Below are 21,151 nucleotides of genomic sequence, written 5' to 3'. Positions count from 1 at the left end.
ATAACGAAAATATTTATGAAGAAGACGCGCTAATTTCTGAAAAGGATCGGATCAACGTTCGAATCTGTGTACTAACGTTCACTTTACCAAACATTAATAATAAAGAAGTCGTACAAAGACAAAGGAATATCCACTCTTACCGGTTCCAATCACTTTCAAGTTTCAACCATCACGATTTGAAAATTTTAATTAATTATAATTCAGGCGATGTTAAATACAAGCATACAAAGAGGTTTATATCTATAATCTATAGATTAAAAAAGAGGCAACTAGATTGATTCACGTGAGATAGATGAAACTTTGTTGCAGCTTTCACCACTTGCAAAAAGATAGATGAAACATCACATTTTCCTATTGAATTTTTTCCCCCGACCAAAAAGAAAAGTTAAATTATTCTTTTTTGTAAGGGGTTGTTAACTTTTTACGTGACCAAGTAAATGGGCGAAGAAGAGATAGAAATCCTCTGTGGCTGGTCCATGTTTAGCTCTCGTAAGCTCAGATATGGGTTCGCCACGTCACCTTTCCTCGCCGGCGTCAATGTTCTCGCTATAGGTCCCGACGAAGGTCTATTTGTCGTCGTCGTACGGTACGGTGTGCTCGACCCGCTCAGACTCTCCGTTGCGTAAATTGGACCCGACATCGACATCGACCCGGCTACGGCGCGAAAATTTCTAGCCCTACGATCTTCGTTCACGCCGACGGTGGAGATTGGCCATTTCCGCCATTTGAAGAAAGGCAAAGCTTTCTTCCACCAACACCGTTTCTTCTTCTTGTCGTTGTGCATTGTGGACCGGGTCGGGTTGTCTTTTGAAATGGGTTTCTGGATCTTGAATTGAAGACCGTTCATGTATGATTTTGATGACGTTTCTCTCTTATGCTTCCTCGCTTCTTCCATAACCTTTCAACGACAACCATAAAAACATCAGAAACAGAATCTTTAACAGAGCAAATTTACTCAAAAACGGAATGCAAATGCAGAGCCAGATCCATTCGTTTTGAGTTTTGTTGATTTGAAACGAAACAAACCATAGCAAAAACGTAAAAAATACCTGAAAGTAGTGGAGCTGGGGATCGAAGCCATAGTCGCTGAAATGTTGAGAGTTGGAGATGGTGAAGATTGGGGAAATGTTGGACATTTTTCTTACGAGGTCGTTTAAGGTTCTTTAATGGAAGAAGAAATGGGTGACAGAGTTTGTGAAGAGATAGAAGAGAATGGAGATGGCCGTTGGGAGAGTGTGGGGTTCACTCAAATTCAATGCAACGAGAGTCGTCTATTGTGTCATTTTCAAACAACCCTCTTTCCTCTGTATTTTTCTAAGTTTTTTTTTAGTTTTATAACGGCCATACATGATAATTAATTCATCTCTTTTTCAATTCCTTTTTTAGTCATTACAATTTTATTATTTTTCCTTATATTACATACCACAAAAAATAAAAATAAATCAATCATATCATTTTCAAGTACCAAACTAAAAACTAAGTAACTATACGTCTATACTTACAATGCGAAAATAACAATTCTCCATATAACAATAAGCAGAAAAAGACACGTAAATGGTACTTATTGCATCGTACGCAACAAAGTCGTGGTTTTAGTTTACCGAAGCAAGGAATGTTATTGTTTTCACCGTTCAAAGACTAAGAGAACAATATTGGATGTAGCCAGGCGGCACTGTTTGAGGAAAAAAAAAAAAGGATGTAGCCAGGCACTCTCAATCTCGAAGGACGATACATGTGCATGAGCATCACGTGAATCTCTATAACACATGCATCTCTTCAATGTTTTATTACTTAAAAATTTGTCTGTATTTATTTATATTATCCAATTTAAAAGGCATTCAAATATATTAAGTAATCGTAAGTGACTTACTCGGATTTATCAAAAAGAAGAAAAAAGTGACTTATTCGGACACAAACTTATTTATTTCAATAATTCACTCAAGTAGCTGGAGAACAAGTATCGTAAGAGCATGTGCAGTGGCAAGAACCCACATAGTCTCTCAAATATATTATTTTAATAACTTTTATATAAAAAGGTTATTTATTTAAAATTTAAACTATAAATAAAACTTACAACCAATTATAGTGTGACATATGTCAAATGAGTCTCTCACAAGGTTTTCAAAGTCTCTCATTTGAGAGACTAACTTTATTCTCTTTCTTACTTTTTTGTTATTTTATAATTTTTTATGGGTGAGAAACTCATTGAAAGACTCCCACTAAATGCTCTAAGTGTCTAACCATTGAGATCGATAGGCCCAGTTCCGGCTTAAGGGGGAGGGCAATGGGACGTGGGCCCAGGAGCCCATAAAGTTTTAGGTAAAATTTTCATTAAATTAAGAGGCCTAATTTTTGAAAAATGTTAAGTTAAGGGGCCCCAAAAATATTATTTATTTTTAATAGTCTAAAAATTTTAATTTATTAACCTAAATATTTTTATCAGCCTAAGGGCCCACAAATTACTTGAGCCGGCACTGGATAGGCCTAACAACTCATTTCTATTCTATAATCAGGGTTTTGATCATCTTCCACACGATGACATCAGCAATTAATAACCAATTAATGATTCTTCAAACAATTTCAGTTTTAAAAAACATTACAAATTAATTCATTTACAAAATTTGGAATCTCCTAAATGTTTGCTGTATACGGTACTTGTGTTTGTGGGATCCACGTATCGCCACGTAAGAATCTGTCGCCAGTGTATAAAAGAGCATCTTGGGGCGTTAGTTTCTTAATTCCGGGCCATTTAACTCTTTGGGCCTGATTCGATCCAGGCCCAGTATTCATATGCTCGGCGTAGTATAGCGTCTTGAGCGCAAAATCTCCACTCCAAGGAAGCCATCCCGCCGGATCGATGACGTCATCGATCGTCGTCTTCATGATGATCGTCCTCGAGAACTCCTTCCACGGCCTTCCTAGGTAAGCTTTGTTCACAGATTTCACCGGAATATACGCCGGATCTCCCGTTATATGGCAGCCATGGAGCACCAATCCGGTCGATTCACGGACGTTGCTTCGTCCCTGAGCTGTAACCATACACGATTGACCTTTGTTAGGTTTTCGGACGACGATTTTACAGTTCTGGAGTATGCATTTCGCGTCGCCGAAGATGAAATCGACGGTGCCGGAGACTGTGCAGTCACGGTAGAATTGCCGGTGAGAGTGAACGTATAATGTGTCTTGGTGCCCGTCGATTTGACAGCTGTGGAATACGGCGTAATCCGCCGAGACTCTTAACGCCACCGCTTGTCCTCCTTCTGGTCCAGCTGTGTTCTCGATTCCGATGTTCTTCGCTGTGAAGTGGTCGCCTTCGACTGCTGCGAAACACAATTTGGTAATGTTTAGAATTTCTCTTTGTGGATTTTTAGAGTTTTGAGCAGTGGAGATTGAAACTCACTGATGGTGGCTGTTAGGAAGGTCTTGACCTTGCCGATACCGAAATTGAGACTACCGGTGATTACGGTCTTGTTTGGTCCATCGCCGATGAAAGTGACGTAAGGCATTTTCCTGGTGACCATAACTTTCTCCTTGTAGATACCTTGTTTGATGTGAATTACGAATGGAACTGTGTTGCCTTTAGGCACACCATTTAGAGCATCGGTGATAGTCTTGAACTGGCCACTTCCGTCTTGAGCTACCACGGCATTAGCCTTCACAGGTCCAGGTCCTGGTCCTCCTCCTTGTGCCGCCATGAGTCGTCGTGCCTCTGGTCCAACCCAATTTGGGATACCATCTTCTGTAGACAGAAGCTTTCTCGCGTAGTTTGCTAAAGCTCCGGTTAGTCCTGGTATGAAGCATCACATTACTGTCCATTGATTCTGACTGGTTGGTAATGGATAGTTTGGAGATCTCTTTAGTAAATTGAAAAGATACCTGTAATGTTGGAGTTTGGGAGAAGAGTGGAGATGCTAGTAACCATGGCAAGGCTATTGCTACTAAGCTCTCTTGATGTTTGGAAGATCTTGAGCATGTCTTGCATAAGATTGGACTTAATTTCCCCAAAGGAATCCATACATGTTTGCTGGAATGCGATGGAGCCACTTAGCCAAACCCGTAGATCCTCAACAAAGACCTCAATCCGATCAACCGAGAATCCATGATCCATACACTTCTTCAAGTCATCAATAGCATCAATCATCAGCTTCTCACACAGCTCGAAAGCACCCTTCGCTTCTGGGTTTTTGTCAGCCTTGGCTTTGACATCTCCAGAGGCCTTTTTGAGGCTTTCGTTGATGGATTTGATAGTGATGTTGAAGCCTAGTTTGATGAGGTCGAGAGGCTCAGCGGAACTGGGAGAAGCACCCATTAAGCTGTTAACACAAGTGTCTTTGAAGTCAGTGGGTGCACAAACTGCTTGAACCGCTTTGGTGGTTTTCTTGATATGATTTTCATCGGCTTTGGGAGAGTGTTTAGACGTTACAACGGCTACAGAGACAACCATGATGACTAGGAAACCCGAGACACTACCGGCGATGATGAATTTCTTTTTCTTGTCACCAATAGAACCCATTTTTTTCTGTTTCCTATATTCACAAAAATTCTAAAGGTCGAAAAAGGTATCTTTGCTGTAGTTTTCAAGTAATTTTTTCCTACTTTTCTAATATGATTTTCTACACATGGAGCAGATGGGGCCTGTAACTGAGGCTAAAACTAAAAGGCCCCTTCTAGCTCTGATTTTTTTTTGTTTTTTTAGGGGGAGGGGATGTTTTCGCGTTTGGTATATACAATGCTTAGAACAAATGGATAGAAAGATCGACGGGGTTAATATAGAGAAAAGTTGTAATTCTATTTCTGGGGTTTTAGGAAATAACATGAGGCTATGTTACATTTTCTGTCTTTAGTAAGATTGTCTTTTTAGATTTGGTTTCCGGATTTTATGATAGCCTATGAATAGTGAAGTATGGTCATGAATTTGTGGGATGAAGTGTGAGATACATATTAAACGTAATCTTGATGATTTTCTTAAGAGAATCTGTGATTCGAATGATTCTTACTAAATGGGGAAATTAATTTAGAGATGAAGAGTAAGAGTAGACGCATGAGAGGAATCTCTCAAGGGGTAGTTCCTTTGTCTGTTGAATGTCACAGTGCAAATCATCATATTAAGTAGGGATGTTAAAAATGTGTTTTAGCCCGATGGGTACCCTAAACCCGTGTAAATTTTAAAGCCTACGATCCTGCTTTTTGATTTTTAAAGAACGCGGGTTTAATTCGGGCATGTTCTGTTTATAGCCTTGTTTAAAAAACCGCTAGGCGCTAGTCGGATGGTGAGAGTGGGCCTAGCGGCTAGCAAGAAAATCGGAGATTAAACGAGAATTAATTGGGGACTAGTTTTAAAGCTATTTTATATTTTAAAAACATATTAATCTATTATAAATAAGAAATTTATATAATCTTATTTTTAAAATTGCATTAAACATATGAAAAAACAAACTAATGATTTTTATATAAATTATGAACATAAGTGGGACGTTTTGAATTTTAGATCCAAAAAAAAAAAAAATTGGGCTAGGCGCCGTCTAGGCGGACTAGGGACACAAAAATCGGATCACCGATTATTTTTTCGATTTGGACAAAATCGCTGGGGTCCTCACCCGATCATCGCCGAAGCGGCCGCCTAGTCTAGGCGACCGATTTTTAGAACAGGGTGGCCGCCTAGTCTCGGCGACCGATTTTTAGAACAGGGTTTATCCTACCGAGTTATGGGTACCCGTCGGACTTTTTTTTTTTATCTATTTGTAAAACGACATTGTTTTGTTTATTTCTCCCCCAAAATCGCAAACACAACCCTATCCTTCCTCAAATAATCACAAACACAACCCTAATTTCTCATTTGAGTGAAACTTTGAAACACGATCTGGCGCCATGGGAACTCTGCTAAATTACAAGTTCAACACATTATTAATGTACGATTCGTTCTACTGCTTTCCCCAGTTTCGTCCGTTAAACTAAAGAGGCAAAATCAAATCGAATTCTCGAAGACGCAAATAACAACATCTGCATACAGAGTTTAAAGATCTCTTCGGAAGAAGTAATAATGTCTCTGACATGCGTAAATATGTCCGAGGATGTGTGGTTGACTTGCCTCACTCACGCATTATCCACCGAGACCGAAGAAATCATGGGTCTCCTTCTCGGCGACATCGAGGTTCCCACTCTTTCTTCTTCTTCTCTTCGAATTCGGATTTCTCCGCTTTAAATGTTTCATCTTTCTTGGATTCGATATTACTCTAGTTTAATTGAATTGATCTCAATTCAGTCCAAAAGTTTGGCTTTTGCTGCTCTCTGTAATCTCTGTTTTTGATGGTTTAAGGCTTGAACCCCAGATAATCAAATCTTGTTGTGTTTATGAAAACTCTTCGTTGTGGTTTTGGAAATTGACTTAGTACTCAAAGAACGGCGAAAGGGCCACAGCTATGATCTGGGCAGCATCGCCTCAGTCACGATCTGATCGGCAGAAGGATCGAGTTGAAACCAATCCTGAACAATTGGCTGCTGCTTCTGCTCAGGCTGATATATCCTTTCGATAAAGTTGCTATTTTCAGATTCATGGTCTTATGTGTGGTGGTGCTTCTTCTTGTGTATTTTAGATATGGTTTGGTTAAAACAAAGAGTGTTTTGTAGTCTTCCTTAACTAGCCTCTGACACAGAATGACGATATCAACGGGCAGAACTACACGGGTGATTGGATGGTACCACTCCCATCCCCATATTACCGTTCTTCCTTCCCATGTCGGTATGTATCATCATTGTAACTTTTGGATCTTGTTTATGATGTTTTTATCTTGTTCCTCATATTTTATGTCCTGTTTCTGCCTTGCAGATGTTCGGACACAAGCTATGTATCAGCTTTTAGATTCTGGTTTTATTGGCCTCATATTTTCCTGTTTTAGTGAAGATGCTAACAAGGTTGGTATTTGCTATGAGTGGGTTACCAAGTTGGAACTTTTCAGGAATAGTTCTCCTGCTTGGACACATTGCTGAATTGGCTTAGTTGATGTTTCCAGGTTGGTAGAATCCAAGTTATCGCTTTCCAGTCTTCTGATGGAAAGCCGAATAGTATTCCTAAATCAATGAGCCTGGTACTTGCTAATAAAGATTCTGTCATCGATTTAGAATCTTCATTTAGTTCTTCGGACTCGATATACCAGAGATCCTCTTCTGCTCGGGGAGACAATCCCGAGCTAGACACAAGTGATACTGCTACAACTTCCGGATCTAAGGTCTCTTTTTCCAAAAGCTATAGCATTTTACTCGAGCTTAATGAAAGTTTTGACAAATTATAATTTCTGCATAATACAACTCATTATTCAAATTCTCAAGACAATCATGGTATTTCTGACTGAACCACTGGCTGATATGTATATACACATTGATGTTTGAGCCTTGTATGTGTGTGTGGCTGAGTAGGGTGGAGGACGGGTTTCAGATTTTGGGGCTTTCTTTGTTAACAATACTGAGGCCAACATCACCGGCAGAGATGGAACTAGTGGAAATTATAGCTCAGGCAATCTCAGCAGCACAGCTATAGAAATTGACTCCATGGACATGTCTGAAAGTATGCAAGAGGCAATGCTCCGTTCAAATTTAGAAACCAGGTATTTCTCAACATACACTTCTGGGCTTCTGAACACTGCACCGCTCATTTACATAATTACTCAAGCTAAGGATTTTACGTGCAGTGGTGTGGGGTATGTTAGAAAAGAAGTCCCACTTCATGTTTTGCCAACTTCATCCCTTCTTCAACTCAATTCACCTTTAGCATCTTTTAAAAGCCTGCAACGAGTACTCTACGAGGAGGAACGTGCAGCGTACCACCAATCGGTGCAGCAAAGCATGAGGTTTTCAATTAATCTTTTTCATACATCTTATTCATACCCTAATCATAGAGATTTTAGTGCAAAAGCTCCTTCTGTTTCTTCTCTAGAGACGGGCGAGTTCATCCTCTTGCTTTCATTCACAACACATCAACATATCAAGCTTCCATGTGCAAGTTAATCGAATACTGGTTAGTGAAGCGCGTTAAAACATTTGACACGTGGTTTTGTCATTCGTTATATGAACTTCAAGCTTTTGCAGCTTGAGTCCTGCCATTAACGCACTTCAAGATAGGCTCAAGGAGAACAAGATCCGGGTATGTGTCTCCTCATAAATAAAGCTCTCTCATAGATGATGCTTATTTTGGTTGGGTCTAAAACCTGTTGTGTGTTATGCAGTTAGCAATGCTGATGGATGAAGCTGAGGTTTTGGAAGCACAGAAACTCAAAGGACCAGAGACAAGCGGGGGGCCATCTCGTCTGGTTCACGGTTCTGGCAGCCGAAGCAGAAGAGGATCGTAGAAAGATCTGCGACTAAAAGTCACACGTCCTCTTTGTGTATGTTTCTATTTGGACATTTGTTTTCTTACAATTGTATCATTTTGACCAAACTCCATCGCTTTGTTGTTGTTTAGATTCTGATCAAGTTTTGGAAGAACCAGAAGAAGAAGAATGAGAAGAAAATTACTGTTTTTGTGACTTTAGTTTAAGATACTTCGTTCTCGTCTTTGTTTTTGGTTTTGATACTCGTCTATGCGTTTGGCTTTTGATACACAGACTATGTTTTTGTTTGCTTTTTTGTGGAATCACATACATTTGCTTATATTTTATTAGAGACCATGATCACACTAAGTACAAGATATAAATCATGATTTTATATTTGTATGCAAAATACTGAATATAATTACATGATTATATGCAAAATAAAGAATATAAATACATACGATATAAATAGTATACTAGTTAAGCATAAACTTTAAAGGTAAAAGAAAAAAAACAACACGGCCACATGTAGTCTTGGAACCAATCGTTTTTTTTTCCAGGTTTACCCACAATATTTGAAACCCATCCGGGTTTTTCAAATTCGGACTTTTGGTGGATGGGCTCATTTCGGGTTCGGGTCGGAGTGGACTTTTTTACCCACCACAACATCCCTTTTATTAGGTATTAACATTATGAAACAGAAGAAGATCTTGTAGTAAATTTATTCAGATTTAATATACTGCTTTGTAGTAAAAAAAACCAAGAACAGATTTATTAATGATGTAAATATAGTAAGACTCATTTCTTATTCTGAGAATCGAATTCGCAGATCCGAAAACGCTTTAAAGCTTTGAAGCTCTTTGCAGTTCTAACTTGCCAATGGTCCCAAGATGAACCTCATCAGGTCCATCAGCAATCCTCAGTGTTCTAGCTGTAGCCCACAGATGCGCTAAAACTGTGTCCGAGGATACACCGGCTGCTCCATGAACTTGTATTGCTGTGTCCAGTACCTTCAATGCCATGTTTGGAGCTGCAACCTGAGTACCAAAATGATTTTGCTTCTTCAAGATCTGTATTGGTCGATTTCTGGCGGAAACAAACCAAAATACAACAGTTTTTACCTTGGCCATTGCGAGAATTCCTCGAGCTTTTTTGTTTCCAAATTTATCAAGATGATCAGCAGCTTCTAGAACCAACAATCGGGTTCCTTCTAGCTCTACCCGTAACTGTATCAGATAATCACTCATATAAGAAGAACTCATAAGAAGCATTTGGGTGATTAAAGCATAGTGTCGTTTACCTTTGCAAGATCAGAGACAAAAGAACCATGCTGCGCAATGAACTTCCCAAAAGTTTTCCTACTAAGAGCTCTTTGAGCCATTAGCTCCATTCCACGCTCTGCTGCACCTATTAGTCTCATGCAATGGTGCAGTCTTCCAGGGCCTAACCTACCCTGATAACAAACAACAACATAACAAACAACAACGCAAGCAACAGATAAATACAATCCTTACACTCTCTATTACTGCAAACGCTGAATCTGTGAATCTTTTGTAGTATTACCTGAGCAATTTCGAATCCTCGGCCTTCTCCAAGAAGAATGTTCTTTGCCGGGACAATCACATTTTCAAAAGAAATTTCAGCATGTCCATGAGGTGCGTCATCAAAACCAAACACTGTGAGAGGCCTCTTCACACGTATACCTGGAGTTCGCATGTCCACTAATATCATAGACTGCTGCTTATGTTTTGGGGCGTTGAAATCAGTTTTGCCCTGTATAGCACAGATATGCATTCATGCGTGTGTGTTTACATACATAGATAGATAGATTGAGTGAGAAATAGAACAAGGAAAGAGAACTAACCATGAGAATAAGGACTCTGCACCTGGGATCCATAGCTCCACTTGTCCACCATTTTGTGCCATTAATGACGTATGAATCACCTTGTCTATATCAACATCAGAATTAGCTATAAGGAATAATGTGGACTGAATCTCAGTTTTTGGGAATTACCAGTAGAAAAAATGAAGATGACATATATCTTTCAAATGTTTTCGTTTTCTTTTGTTCAGTCGAGAATTCGAATGAAAGTAGATATCAACATAAAGAGAATCAAAGAAAATGTCTTACCTTCGGATAGAGCATTCAATATTGGTTGCATCAGACGATGCAACTTGTGGCTCAGTCATAGCAAATCCAGAACGAATTCTTCCCTCGAGCAACGGAATAAGCCATTCAGAAATTTGTTCTTTGTTACCATACCGCAGTATCACCTACAAGATAGTACAGATTATATAAATACAAGTAACAAGCGATGAGACAACTCCTGGACCGGTAAACAAAATCAGGCTTTTATACCTCCATGTTTCCAGTATCTGGTGCACCACAGTTAAACACCTGTGGAGCCCAAACAGAACGACCCATGATCTCACAAAGGTAACCATAGTCCAGGTTCGTGAGGCCCTCACCAAACAATTGATCAAAAGACTTGCTCGAGAGATTATGTTTATTCTCGGTAGCCGCCAGTTCTCTTCTGGCTCTAGCAGCACTATCTACCTGCAAGAACCAAGAATCCATAAGTACAGTCTCAATCAAGGTAAAAGCAATAAGATATTTGTAGAGAAAAAGAAGCATACAGGAACAAATAAGTTCCATAGGCCTTCTCTCTTTGCCATTTCTTTTAACTTTTCCTCCTCGGGGTGAACGGTCCATCGCATATCTGATTGGGCAAGTTTGGAGAACTCGTTTTCAATTGGGTAGATGTGAGTTTCCATAAACTTGATCAACTTCTGCCTTAACTTCAATACTTTTCTGTTGGGGATAAATCTCCCGCTTCCATCCAAAAGGCTTTCATACGACGGGGACAAATCTCTTTGAACTGCATCTCAAACGAGGAAAGTAGAGTAGCTATCAAATTAAAGTTTATCCGTATATAAGAAATGTAAAATAAACAGTTATCCTAATCAAAACTCGAATCTTAAAGAGGTCAATTACCAGATGGAGGGTGTTCTGGAAGAACATTTTCACGTGCAATATAACCCAAGGCAGACTCTACAAGCTCATTAGCTTGAGCCCCTGTATTTCGGGCTCGTTCACCGGCAGAAGCATTCCCCTGCATGATCAACACAATGTCAATGGCTCTACAACTGCATAATAAGAATCTTAGAATAAAAAGATATCCCCGGGGAATACCATTAACCATCTGTTGTACACCCCCGTGTAGATTGAAGCAGCCCGAAATAAAGAGAACGCTACGTAGAACTTCCAGTTTGCAGCAGGCCATGGTTTTCCCTAAAGTTGATTTGCCAATGTGTCACTACAATCGAAATCTGAGAAAATATAGGCAATGTACAAGGAACACCTGACTTGGTTCCTTTTAAAGACTATATGTTGTTGCAGGACAATACCGATGCAGAACAGTATTCTAAGAGAAATTCGGGCATCGAAAGCATTCCTTCTGGAAGCCCAGTAGTTTCAAGACCTTCACTAACATGCTCCTTATCAAGCTGAACATGCACAATGTAATGCTGCAAACACCATGAACTGTATATCAGAGCAGGAAGCAAAGAAAACTACTTTGTGAGTACAATATAACAAACAAAAATAGCTTATTACCATACAGCTGTATGCAACATCACACATTTGGTTCCCAAGCGTGGACAATTCCCAGTCAATTATTCCAATAACTCGATCCTGCAGCTTAAGAAATTTTTTAGCAAGGTCTCCGAGAGTATTCAAGGATCAGAAAACAAAAGATCTTGAAAGTATTCAGACCTCAGAAGGATGAAACACGAGATTGTCAATGCGGAAGTCTCCATGGACAAGGCCTGATGTTGCTCCTGTTGAATCTTCCGCGGGGATGTTTTTGCGTAACCAATCAACAAGCTCAAACATCTTTGGATTCCTTTCAGGTTTACCTTCACTTGTTGAAGCCAAATATTGTTTGAACCACCTATCTATCTGAAATGGAGATATCCAAAAAAAAAAAACACTTTAGTAGGAGCATTAAGAGAACAAACTAGTGAGTAGTGATGTGGAAATTCCCCAGCCGCAAGTAAAGAACAAACCTGTCTTTGGCAGTAATTGCCTCGCCGACCATATTTCTCAAGACCAATGGCATCCACATCAGCAGAGTGAAGAGATGCCAAGGCTTTGGCGGTTGCACGATAGATCGCATTTCTCTTTTCAGGTGCTACAGTCTAAGTCAAAACCAATGAAAACAGACACAAGTTACGCCTATCGTTCACTTCACGATGAGTCACATCTCAAGCTAGAAAACCGTACATACAAATTCACATAACAGAGAATGTCTTACCGGCAACTTTGGGTCAATGAAAATACGTCCTTCCATAAACTCCATAATGTAAAAAGCAGTCCCAATGACAGTAGGGTCAGTGCATAAGCAGAAGACTTTAGGAACAGGAACCTGTGTATGTTCACCTAAAGCCCGAAGCACCTACATAACCAACCAGCATCGAAGTATTAAGCAAAAAAAAGCATCTACCTTTATTTGATACCGTATCTATTATATAAGCAGTATCACGAGCAATGATTCTGCATTCAAAAACGGTACAACAAAAAATGATCCTAATCATTTCACCAACTAAAATTCGAAACTCAAAAGTAAAAAGTACAAAATTGACATGATTTAGGAATTTGTCCAAAGGTAAAGATTGATTGATACCTGAAACTCTCTATCAACAGCATGAGCAGATTGAAGGAGCTTCCCAGGAGGCTTCTTCCTCAAAACGTATCGTTTCAAGGAACTCCCTGAGCCAACCTCAATCAGAAACGTTGGATTCGACTGCCCATGTCCGAACTGTGTAAACCCAACAAAACAAAATCAGATAAAGTTTCTTTCTTGCCGGAGAAAAACCTCGGCGATTGGAAAAGATACCTGTGAGACGTTGAATTGAGATGGGTTGGTCGGGAAACCGGTGACGTTGTCGGCGGCAAAACGAAACAAGGCATCGTGATCGAACCGGTGAGCTGATTGAACCCGTGTCACCAGATCGCCGGTGCTGCTTCCCATGATGTTCCTTCACACTCTCTATCTCGCTCAGAGTTGCAACAAAACAAAGAGATTCATCAACAAGAATAGCTCTCTAACACAAACAAATACACGCATTCATACAAATAATTCCATTTACGGTAAGTCGCATAACCTTTCCTTTGGATACTTTTATTTACTTTGACCGTATAGCAATTTAAGAAATATTTATCTTTTTTTCTTATTTTAGGAGAGATAATTCTATGTTTTCTTATTTATAAATACAGTAAACTGATTTTGATAATAACCATATATATTGGTAGGAAAAGTTATCCATGAAGTAACGGATATACAGTGTTTGCCAACTCAAATTAGAATTTAGATTAGGTGATTTGACTTAGGACGTCATATTCACATTAAGAAAGCTAATACAAAATGAATTCGTTTTAAAGACGAAATTTTCTTTCTAATAACACTTAAAGATCGATGAACGACAATTTGATAAGCGATAATTGAAAACTGAATTAGCCCATCTAAAAATATAAATTGAAGGCCCACTAAGCCCATATAGTTTCTCAAAGGATCTGGCAAAGACCCGAAGAGAAAGGAGGAGGAGATACGCTGAAGAAGAACAGAAGCCGAAACCCTCACCGGCGATGGCTCTTATCAACGCACGGCGAACAGTAGCGACACTTCTAAGCAAAACCCTCTCTTCCTCTTCTTCATCTTCTTCTTCATTTTCTACACTCTCTTCTCGTTCTCGATTCGCCGTGCCTCTAATTGAAAAGGTTTCCGGACTGGGCCCGTGTTACATCTCGACCCGACTCAAGACATCCGGGTCCGGATACTCGCCGCTGAATGATCCTTCGCCGAATTGGAGCAACCGTCCGCCGAAGGAGACGATTCTTCTTGATGGGTGCGATTATGAGCATTGGCTCATCGTCATGGAGTTCACTGATCCTAAACCCACTGAAGAAGAGATGATCAATTCTTATGTCAAAACCTTAACTTCCGTCCTTGGCAGGCAAGTTCCTTATCATTTGATCTGAATCTTTTTTTGTTTCTCAATTGTTTTGTTGTGCATTTGGGGTTTGACGGATTTGCATTTTTGTGTTATGATTAATTATAGTGAGGAAGAGGCCAAGAAGAAGATTTACTCGGTTAGTACTTCGACCTACACTGGCTTTGGTGCTTTGATCTCTGAAGAGCTTTCTTGCAAAGTCAAAGGTATCAACTTCTCCATTTTTTCAATTAGGTTTTGAGCCTTCTTTGCTCTGAGATAGCTTTTCTGGTTGTTTACTTATGTTAAGCTTTATCGTAATTTGGTACTGCTAGGAGGAAACTTCTCTTGATCTTTGTTTTACCTCAATTTATTGTCTGTCCTAGTCCGATCATGAGCGCATAATTATACTGTCAGAAATCTGATCCAGAGTTGTGATTCATTAGAATTGCCTGGTGTTCTCTGGGTGCTGCCGGATTCCTATCTCGATGTACCAAACAAAGACTATGGAGGTGTGTAACGTTTCTAGATTTTGTCTGAATGATTCGGTTATGAGATATGATTCTTATTGGATAGCATGTCTTTGGCTCTCATGTTCAGGTGACTTGTACATTGAAGGAGAGGTCATACCCAGACCACAGTACAGGTTCACGGAACAGCGTCAGACTAGGAACCGTTATAGGCCAAGGTATGATAGGCGACGTGAGACAATGCAGGTCGAGAGGAGAGAGCCACCCATGGGTCATCAAGCTCCAGCATATCCGGGAGAGTTCAACAAGCCCAGTGCTTAATATAAAACATGAACAAGTCTCGCATTTGTAATGGTATTAGATGCTTGTCTTAAACACTCATGTGAGAGAGACTTATCAATTTATCCACTGAATCAATCATCAGTTATGTCTCTAATGAATGAATGATTAAACACTCCTCTAAACAGAACAAATTATATAAATATAAAGTGAATTGCAAAGGAAATTAAATATATATGTACAATGTGATATAAAAATATATACACACGAGAGAGATCATATGATATAATTGGAACTGAGATTAAGAATATTGTTAAGCAGGAATCACTACGACAACGAATTTGTCAGCACACCGGAGATAATGTAATGTCCAACTTCTCCCTTTCACCGTCGGTCACAATCCTCACTATCCTCTTGAACGCAAAGTGCACACAATTAGACAACGCGATCCAGCAGATCACTTCGTACACGAATTCCATTGCTGGATCTGACCAAGACGAAAACGAAGACCCATCCCAATTATCCCTCCCGAAACCACCACCACCGCCGCCGCCGTAGTTCCATCCCTTTCCACCTCCATCGTTTCCTCCGCCTCCAAATCCGAATGGACCGTCGTTACCACCGAAATCACCTTCTAACAGAAAACGACCAAAATCTCCTCCGTCGTCTCCATCACCGCCAAACGAAACTCGCCTGGTTCGTCGCTTTTTGCGGATCCGGCGAATTGTCTTATAAGAGCTAGATCTGACAGGTGGAGGAGCAATTGCATCAACGGGAAAGATAATCGCCGATGCTTGAACGATTCCTCCACCGGGAGATTGATTATCAACAACAGAATCGGCGAAAGAAATGTGATTGGCCAAATCCAACCTTTGAAGAAGAGATTTCCCAAACGCGATACCTTGCTTAGCCGTGCAAACTGTGACTGTGTCGGCGATCAAAGAGAACTCCATGATGATCTACAAATCCGACGGCGACGACTTTGTTCGTAAATTTTTTGTTTCCCCAAATCCACTAAATAGTTTTTGGATTAGGGATTTTACAACATTGCCGGCGAATTCGGGAAATAAATCAGGAACCTGATTCGGATCCGAAGGAGGCGGATAAATTGGACACGTGACTACTTTGCGCGTTGAATACAGAAGCCACGTGTCTTGTATTCACACGTGAGTGGCACGCAAGAAGGGTCCATTAAAACGTGAAAGCCCAAAGCTATGGGTGGGCTATATAATTCATTAGTTTCGTATCATTCTGAAAATATGCGGGTTCTATTCATAAAAAGGAAATATGGGTCAATAAAGCAAATAACCGTATGAGCATTAAGATGTTCTTGTTCATTTGATCATTTCTCAAGGGAATTTTTGTACATAGAGTAAATCGAGAGATCATAACAACATAGATTTAAATTATATGTCATTTCCTATAAAATATTCGATGGCATTTCCGTTGGTTGGTAAGCCTTCTCTGAAGTAATTTTTATAGCATAATGGCTAAACATTTATTGTCGGTCCATAAACTAATCCTTCTGCAAATTCATCAGCGACACATTTTATGACAAATCTAACGTGCTCACTGACACTTGGTTTTTCAGAATCCTTAGCTTCCATTTTTTTTTTTTTTCACATCTCTTAACCTTTGTCAAATATGTTTCAGAAATATTTCTCCCAGTAGAGATCCATAAAAATAAATAAAGATTCTGATGAGTAAACCACTAACCAGTCTTTGACAAAAAAAAAAACCACTAACCAGTAGTCATAAGTTAATAACGACTTTAGAAAGTAAATTGGCACCAATTTTTATTGATAATCCAGACGTTAGCATTCCCATGTGATTATTACTTTCGGGTGACCAATTACAACCGCTATGTTTGACTTAATACTGATTTTGAGCAGTATGAATGAATTAGGTTTCGAATATATTACTGATATTTGTTTGGGGAAAATTCCCAAAAAAAACTCAAAGTAATTTTTATTTGGACGTTTAATACCCAATTGTTTTGGATTGGAATAAAAATACCTCATTTAATAAAATCTAATCTAAAAATTCCTTATGTTTGACTTGTTGGTGGATTAACATCCGTTAACAGCCGTTACGGAATCCATCAATACCGTCAAAGTTCAACCCCGCGTGTTTAAACAGATATATACAATCTCTTTATATGTTACCACAAATATTTTCGCCTAGTCTGGTGGTGATTAGCCCTTTATGTTACCCTTAGCGTCCGGGTTCGATTCCCCCTCTCCCAAATTTTTTTTTTTTTTTTTTTTCCCGGCTTCTCGCCTTCTTCTTCCGCTAAACATTGCAACGCAAATCTAGGGTTTTTTTTTTTTTTTACTTTGTGAATTCTAGATCTATGTGTTCTGTAATTAGATCGTTGTTTCCTTATCATCAATCCTTTGTTATGTGCTCTAATTTTGGAGAAAAAGTTTGAAACTTTCATGTACATATGGCCACTAGAGAAAGCAAATTGGAGAAAGTTAAGAGAATAATCGAGCAAGTCGACGTGAATCGCGATGGTGGGTTTAAGTGAGAAGAGATGGCGACGGACTGCGACGGAGCTTTGGGTTAAATGTGGAGGAAGGAGAAATGGTGGATGAGAACGAAAAAAAAAAATCAATGGTGGGTAATGAGGAGGATCGAACCCGAGTTCATTGGGTGACATAACACACCAGTAACCACCAGACTAAAGTAATATAATTGTAAGCTTTGTACACAGGCATATATATCTTTATAAACATAGGGATTGAAAAATTTAACACCGGTTATTGATTCCGTAACGGCTGTTAACGGACGTTAAATCACGGGTTTGAATCCACCAACAAGTCAAACATAAGAAATTTTTAGACTAAATTTTATTAAATGAGGTATTTTTATTCCAATCCAAAACAATTGGGTATTAAACGTCCAAATAAAAATTACTTTGGGTTTTTTTTGGGAATTTTCCCTATTTGTTTGGCTTCATTAGAAAAGTCAATCACAGTTATTAAAACCTGTAGTTCAAATATTAATTTCCATGACATAAAGTACTTAAGTGTTTTTGAATTTTTTTTTTATAAATAACGCGCATGTAATACATTTGGTACATACATACTTAGCTTCTTCTTTTTTTTAGCCATTGTCATATACTACTGTTTTTGTTGTCTCAAATTATAGTCAAACATCAAACACCAGAAAACAAATCACGATATCCGATTGGAATCCAATTTTCAAAGCAAAGCTAGATATATTTATAATGTTTTACATATTTTGTAGTATCTAGCTAGACAAATACATACTCCTCTACTATTAGACTTCCGAGGTTTTTTGATTCAATCCATGCAAAATACTGTGCTAAGAAACCAATATAAAATTCTCTCTGCTTCAATGTTATATGTAAACGATTATCATATAAGGAAAAAAAAATGTTTCATGTAAACTGTAAAAAGAGAAGAATAGTTGGGTAGTCCGCTTTCATCTACTTTGATTGTTTCACCTTTGTCATTTGATGTCAAATAAAAGCATAATTAAAGTGTCTGTTTACTTCTCTTCTATGTATCACAAGTTTCGTGTTTCACTATTAAATTCTATACATTTAACAGCTATCTAACTAATATATTTTCTGAGAAATATATGTCCGAATTAATTAAAAGAGTTTAGTTGATCACCATCAACCAAAAAAACTCTAAATAACTATTATAGTCCGTCGTTGAAATGATTATGTAATTACCGTTATATTTATTTTGTTTAACAACGCCAAATAAAACAAACTAATCGACATTTATGTCGGTAGAAAATAATCATATAGCCGTTTATCTTATTTTATATCTTACTCAATTCTATTGAATTGGGATATATATAAAACTATATTTCAATATTTGCTGTAAAAGCGAGTTACAATGTGGATAAACGGCTATATCGACGGTAGTTTTCTTTACCTTATTAGTTTTACTCGTTCTCCGTTTTGATATTTACAGTAAATACGAGTATTTGAAGATTTAATTTATCATAAATGGATTAATTTAAGTTTCTCTCTCTCTCCCAATTTAAAATGGGTCTATCCCGCAAAGTCTGCCTGCCTTCTCTTAACGTCTTCTCTCTCTCTCTCTTTCTGTTCTACTCACTCCTTCCATATATTTTTTTTTTTGCCTTCACCTCCATTTTTCTGGAAACTTTGGTTGCGATGGGTAAGATCCGACCCGGACCGGATCCAAAAGCGGCATTGGTCTCAGATATTTTATCCCTATCGAGATCACCAATCTCTTGCATTCACATCAATTGCATCTCATCCGGTTCATGTTTCATCGACTGGTATCTCATTCTCGGTGTATGTATGTTCTTTCTTTTTCTTTTCTCAATTTATCTAAATAGATTGGACGAGCTCTTTTTATCCAAGTAAGAAGATAAAGATTACACTCAGATTGATTTTGGTAAAAAACAGATCCAGGAAGATGCAGAGGTCAAGGTCATACGTAAAAGATATCACAAATTAGGTCCGGTTGTATTTCAGTTTCGTTATCAAATTTGATTTTGATTAGCTAAACATTGCTAGAATTTAAATAATTTTGGTTATGGTATATGTATTTATGAGACAAATGGTTACATTGATCAGCTTTGAAAGTTCATCCGGATAAAAACAATCACCCAAAGGCAGATATTGCTTTTAAGCTCATCCACGAGGTCGGCTATTTTTTTCTTTCTCATCTCATTTATTTTTTAAAAAATCCTAGCAATCTTAACGTTAATATATTTATCATTTTCTCGTGAGAGACAATAATACATTATGATAATATATAAAATGTGTGTGTGGACATGAATCGTACGCTTAACCATAGCATCATCATGCATGTGTTAACTATGAATTCATTCATTTTACCAATACAAAAATATACTAGGGATGATCCTTTTAACCGGTTTTGGCGTCCCATGTAGGCTTATTTATGTCTTTCAGACGAAACAAGGAGAATAAGCTTCAACACAGATCGACGAAAGAACATTTGTCTAAAATGCAGCCGAGTCTCACACAAAACCAAAGAGAACCGTAACGATTCTAAACCAAACCGGTTCTGCCAAACCCTCAAGGACATTAGGGACAAGTTCAGAGAAGAGAACAAGGTGATAGAGAGGTGTCTAAAAACCAATAGTGCAATCTTCATGGGGAACCGAACCAAGGAAACCCCGGTTTATGGTATACCAAACCAAAACCGATTAAAGAAGGAGTCGCCTGTTTTTAATCCATCGGATTACAGGTTATGGGGTTATCCACATGTGAGAAATCGGGTGTTCGACTACAACTTGTCGTCGGATTGGAATATGTTCACGAGAAGCAGATCCACTTGTGTTCACTCATCGTGATGATTTATCTTTCGGTTTTTAAATATTTACTTTTTATTTATTTTTTCCATTTAGTTTAAATAAGTGAGAAAATATCTATTGATTTTTTTTTTTTTTAGCTTCATTGTATTCTATCATTATTCAAACTGGAAAATCTTTGGACTATAATCATATTATTCTCCTTTTTTTTGATTAAAAACATTAACTCACCACAACTACACAACAGAGTGATAAATATAAATTCGAATTTACGAATAATGACCTCAATTTTTGTATTTAAACAGTCTATAGAAATATTGAAATGAAAATTATATATATTCAAAATTTGAAAACTTAAAGAAAAGTTTGGCTATTATAAATATATACACACATATATATATATATATATATATATATATATATATATATGATTTACATGGTTATTAATTTATGTTATCAATGGAACTATATATTTATATAGGAATTCTAAAAAAAAATTATTATTTTATTTTTCTATCGAATTTTATTCATTTTTATACTGATCCAGTTCGTGAACATAGAATTTTATTCTTTTATTATGTTTATTAATTTATAGAAATCTTGTAAGGGGGAGAAGTAAAATTTCTGAAATGCAGCCGAGTTTGAGATTTGTTTTGAGTTTCTATACATTTTTTTTGGCTATCTAATTCCAGTGGTATATTGACAACGTTCAGTTAGAACAAGATTGACTGATGGTATCTTTTTGAAGATTTACCAAAAGAATAATTAACTCTAATTATTTTGTGGCTTTCTTCTAAAGCTAATAATTAGTGATTTCAA

At 38.0% G+C, this 21,151-nt stretch overlaps 7 protein-coding genes across 7 annotated transcripts; 3 read left to right on the top strand and 4 right to left on the bottom strand.

Moving 5' to 3' along the window:
- Positions 1-82: 82 nt before the first annotated feature.
- On the bottom strand, positions 83-1,360 carry LOC9318563. The gene is made up of 2 exons (XM_021032336.1): positions 1,050-1,360; positions 83-898 (listed from the first exon to the last, which is right to left on the bottom strand). Exons 1-2 carry the CDS (start codon positions 1,134-1,136, stop codon positions 422-424), a joined length of 564 nt encoding a protein of 187 aa, XP_020887995.1. The 5' UTR covers positions 1,137-1,360; the 3' UTR covers positions 83-421.
- Positions 1,361-2,543: 1,183 nt separating this feature from the next.
- On the bottom strand, positions 2,544-5,181 carry LOC9320678 (probable pectinesterase/pectinesterase inhibitor 23). Its single transcript, XM_002882449.2, has 3 exons — positions 3,877-5,181; positions 3,401-3,787; positions 2,544-3,320 (listed from the first exon to the last, which is right to left on the bottom strand). The coding sequence occupies exons 1-3, from the start codon at positions 4,511-4,513 to the stop codon at positions 2,632-2,634; spliced, it is 1,713 nt and encodes a 570-aa protein (XP_002882495.1). The 5' UTR covers positions 4,514-5,181; the 3' UTR covers positions 2,544-2,631.
- A 586-nt stretch (positions 5,182-5,767) lies between these two features.
- LOC9318562 lies at positions 5,768-8,650 on the top strand. Its single transcript, XM_021033238.1, has 11 exons — positions 5,768-6,151; positions 6,390-6,518; positions 6,652-6,739; positions 6,827-6,912; positions 7,011-7,226; positions 7,414-7,601; positions 7,686-7,844; positions 7,931-8,011; positions 8,083-8,137; positions 8,220-8,378; positions 8,456-8,650. Exons 1-10 carry the CDS (start codon positions 6,041-6,043, stop codon positions 8,340-8,342), a joined length of 1,236 nt encoding a protein of 411 aa, XP_020888897.1. The 5' UTR covers positions 5,768-6,040; the 3' UTR covers positions 8,343-8,378; positions 8,456-8,650.
- A 346-nt stretch (positions 8,651-8,996) lies between these two features.
- LOC9320677 (probable acyl-CoA dehydrogenase IBR3) lies at positions 8,997-13,596 on the bottom strand. The gene is made up of 17 exons (XM_021033236.1): positions 13,202-13,596; positions 12,989-13,123; positions 12,620-12,760; positions 12,372-12,503; positions 12,079-12,264; positions 11,920-11,997; positions 11,712-11,831; positions 11,497-11,595; positions 11,299-11,416; positions 10,941-11,182; positions 10,663-10,860; positions 10,435-10,577; positions 10,168-10,252; positions 9,867-10,076; positions 9,604-9,756; positions 9,425-9,529; positions 8,997-9,340 (listed from the first exon to the last, which is right to left on the bottom strand). The coding sequence occupies exons 1-17, from the start codon at positions 13,334-13,336 to the stop codon at positions 9,146-9,148; spliced, it is 2,475 nt and encodes an 824-aa protein (XP_020888895.1). The 5' UTR covers positions 13,337-13,596; the 3' UTR covers positions 8,997-9,145.
- A 213-nt stretch (positions 13,597-13,809) lies between these two features.
- Positions 13,810-15,221, top strand: LOC9318561 (multiple organellar RNA editing factor 3, mitochondrial). The gene is made up of 4 exons (XM_021033239.1): positions 13,810-14,318; positions 14,424-14,521; positions 14,741-14,806; positions 14,895-15,221. The coding sequence occupies exons 1-4, from the start codon at positions 13,951-13,953 to the stop codon at positions 15,083-15,085; spliced, it is 723 nt and encodes a 240-aa protein (XP_020888898.1). The 5' UTR covers positions 13,810-13,950; the 3' UTR covers positions 15,086-15,221.
- On the bottom strand, positions 15,201-16,131 carry LOC9320676 (probable H/ACA ribonucleoprotein complex subunit 1). Its single transcript, XM_002882447.2, has one exon. The coding sequence runs from the start codon at positions 15,994-15,996 to the stop codon at positions 15,388-15,390; it is 609 nt and encodes a 202-aa protein (XP_002882493.1). The 5' UTR covers positions 15,997-16,131; the 3' UTR covers positions 15,201-15,387.
- A 2,957-nt stretch (positions 16,132-19,088) lies between these two features.
- On the top strand, positions 19,089-20,552 carry LOC9320675 (chaperone protein dnaJ 49). Its single transcript, XM_002884563.2, has 4 exons — positions 19,089-19,346; positions 19,461-19,512; positions 19,632-19,699; positions 19,952-20,552. The coding sequence occupies exons 1-4, from the start codon at positions 19,203-19,205 to the stop codon at positions 20,372-20,374; spliced, it is 687 nt and encodes a 228-aa protein (XP_002884609.1). The 5' UTR covers positions 19,089-19,202; the 3' UTR covers positions 20,375-20,552.
- The last annotated feature ends 599 nt before the right edge of the window (positions 20,553-21,151 follow it).

Source organism: Arabidopsis lyrata (genome assembly GCF_000004255.2).
Source record: "Arabidopsis lyrata subsp. lyrata unplaced genomic scaffold ARALYscaffold_3, whole genome shotgun sequence".
Taxonomy (NCBI): Eukaryota; Viridiplantae; Streptophyta; class Magnoliopsida; order Brassicales; family Brassicaceae; genus Arabidopsis; species Arabidopsis lyrata.
This window is presented reverse-complemented; position numbering and strand designations above follow the sequence as displayed.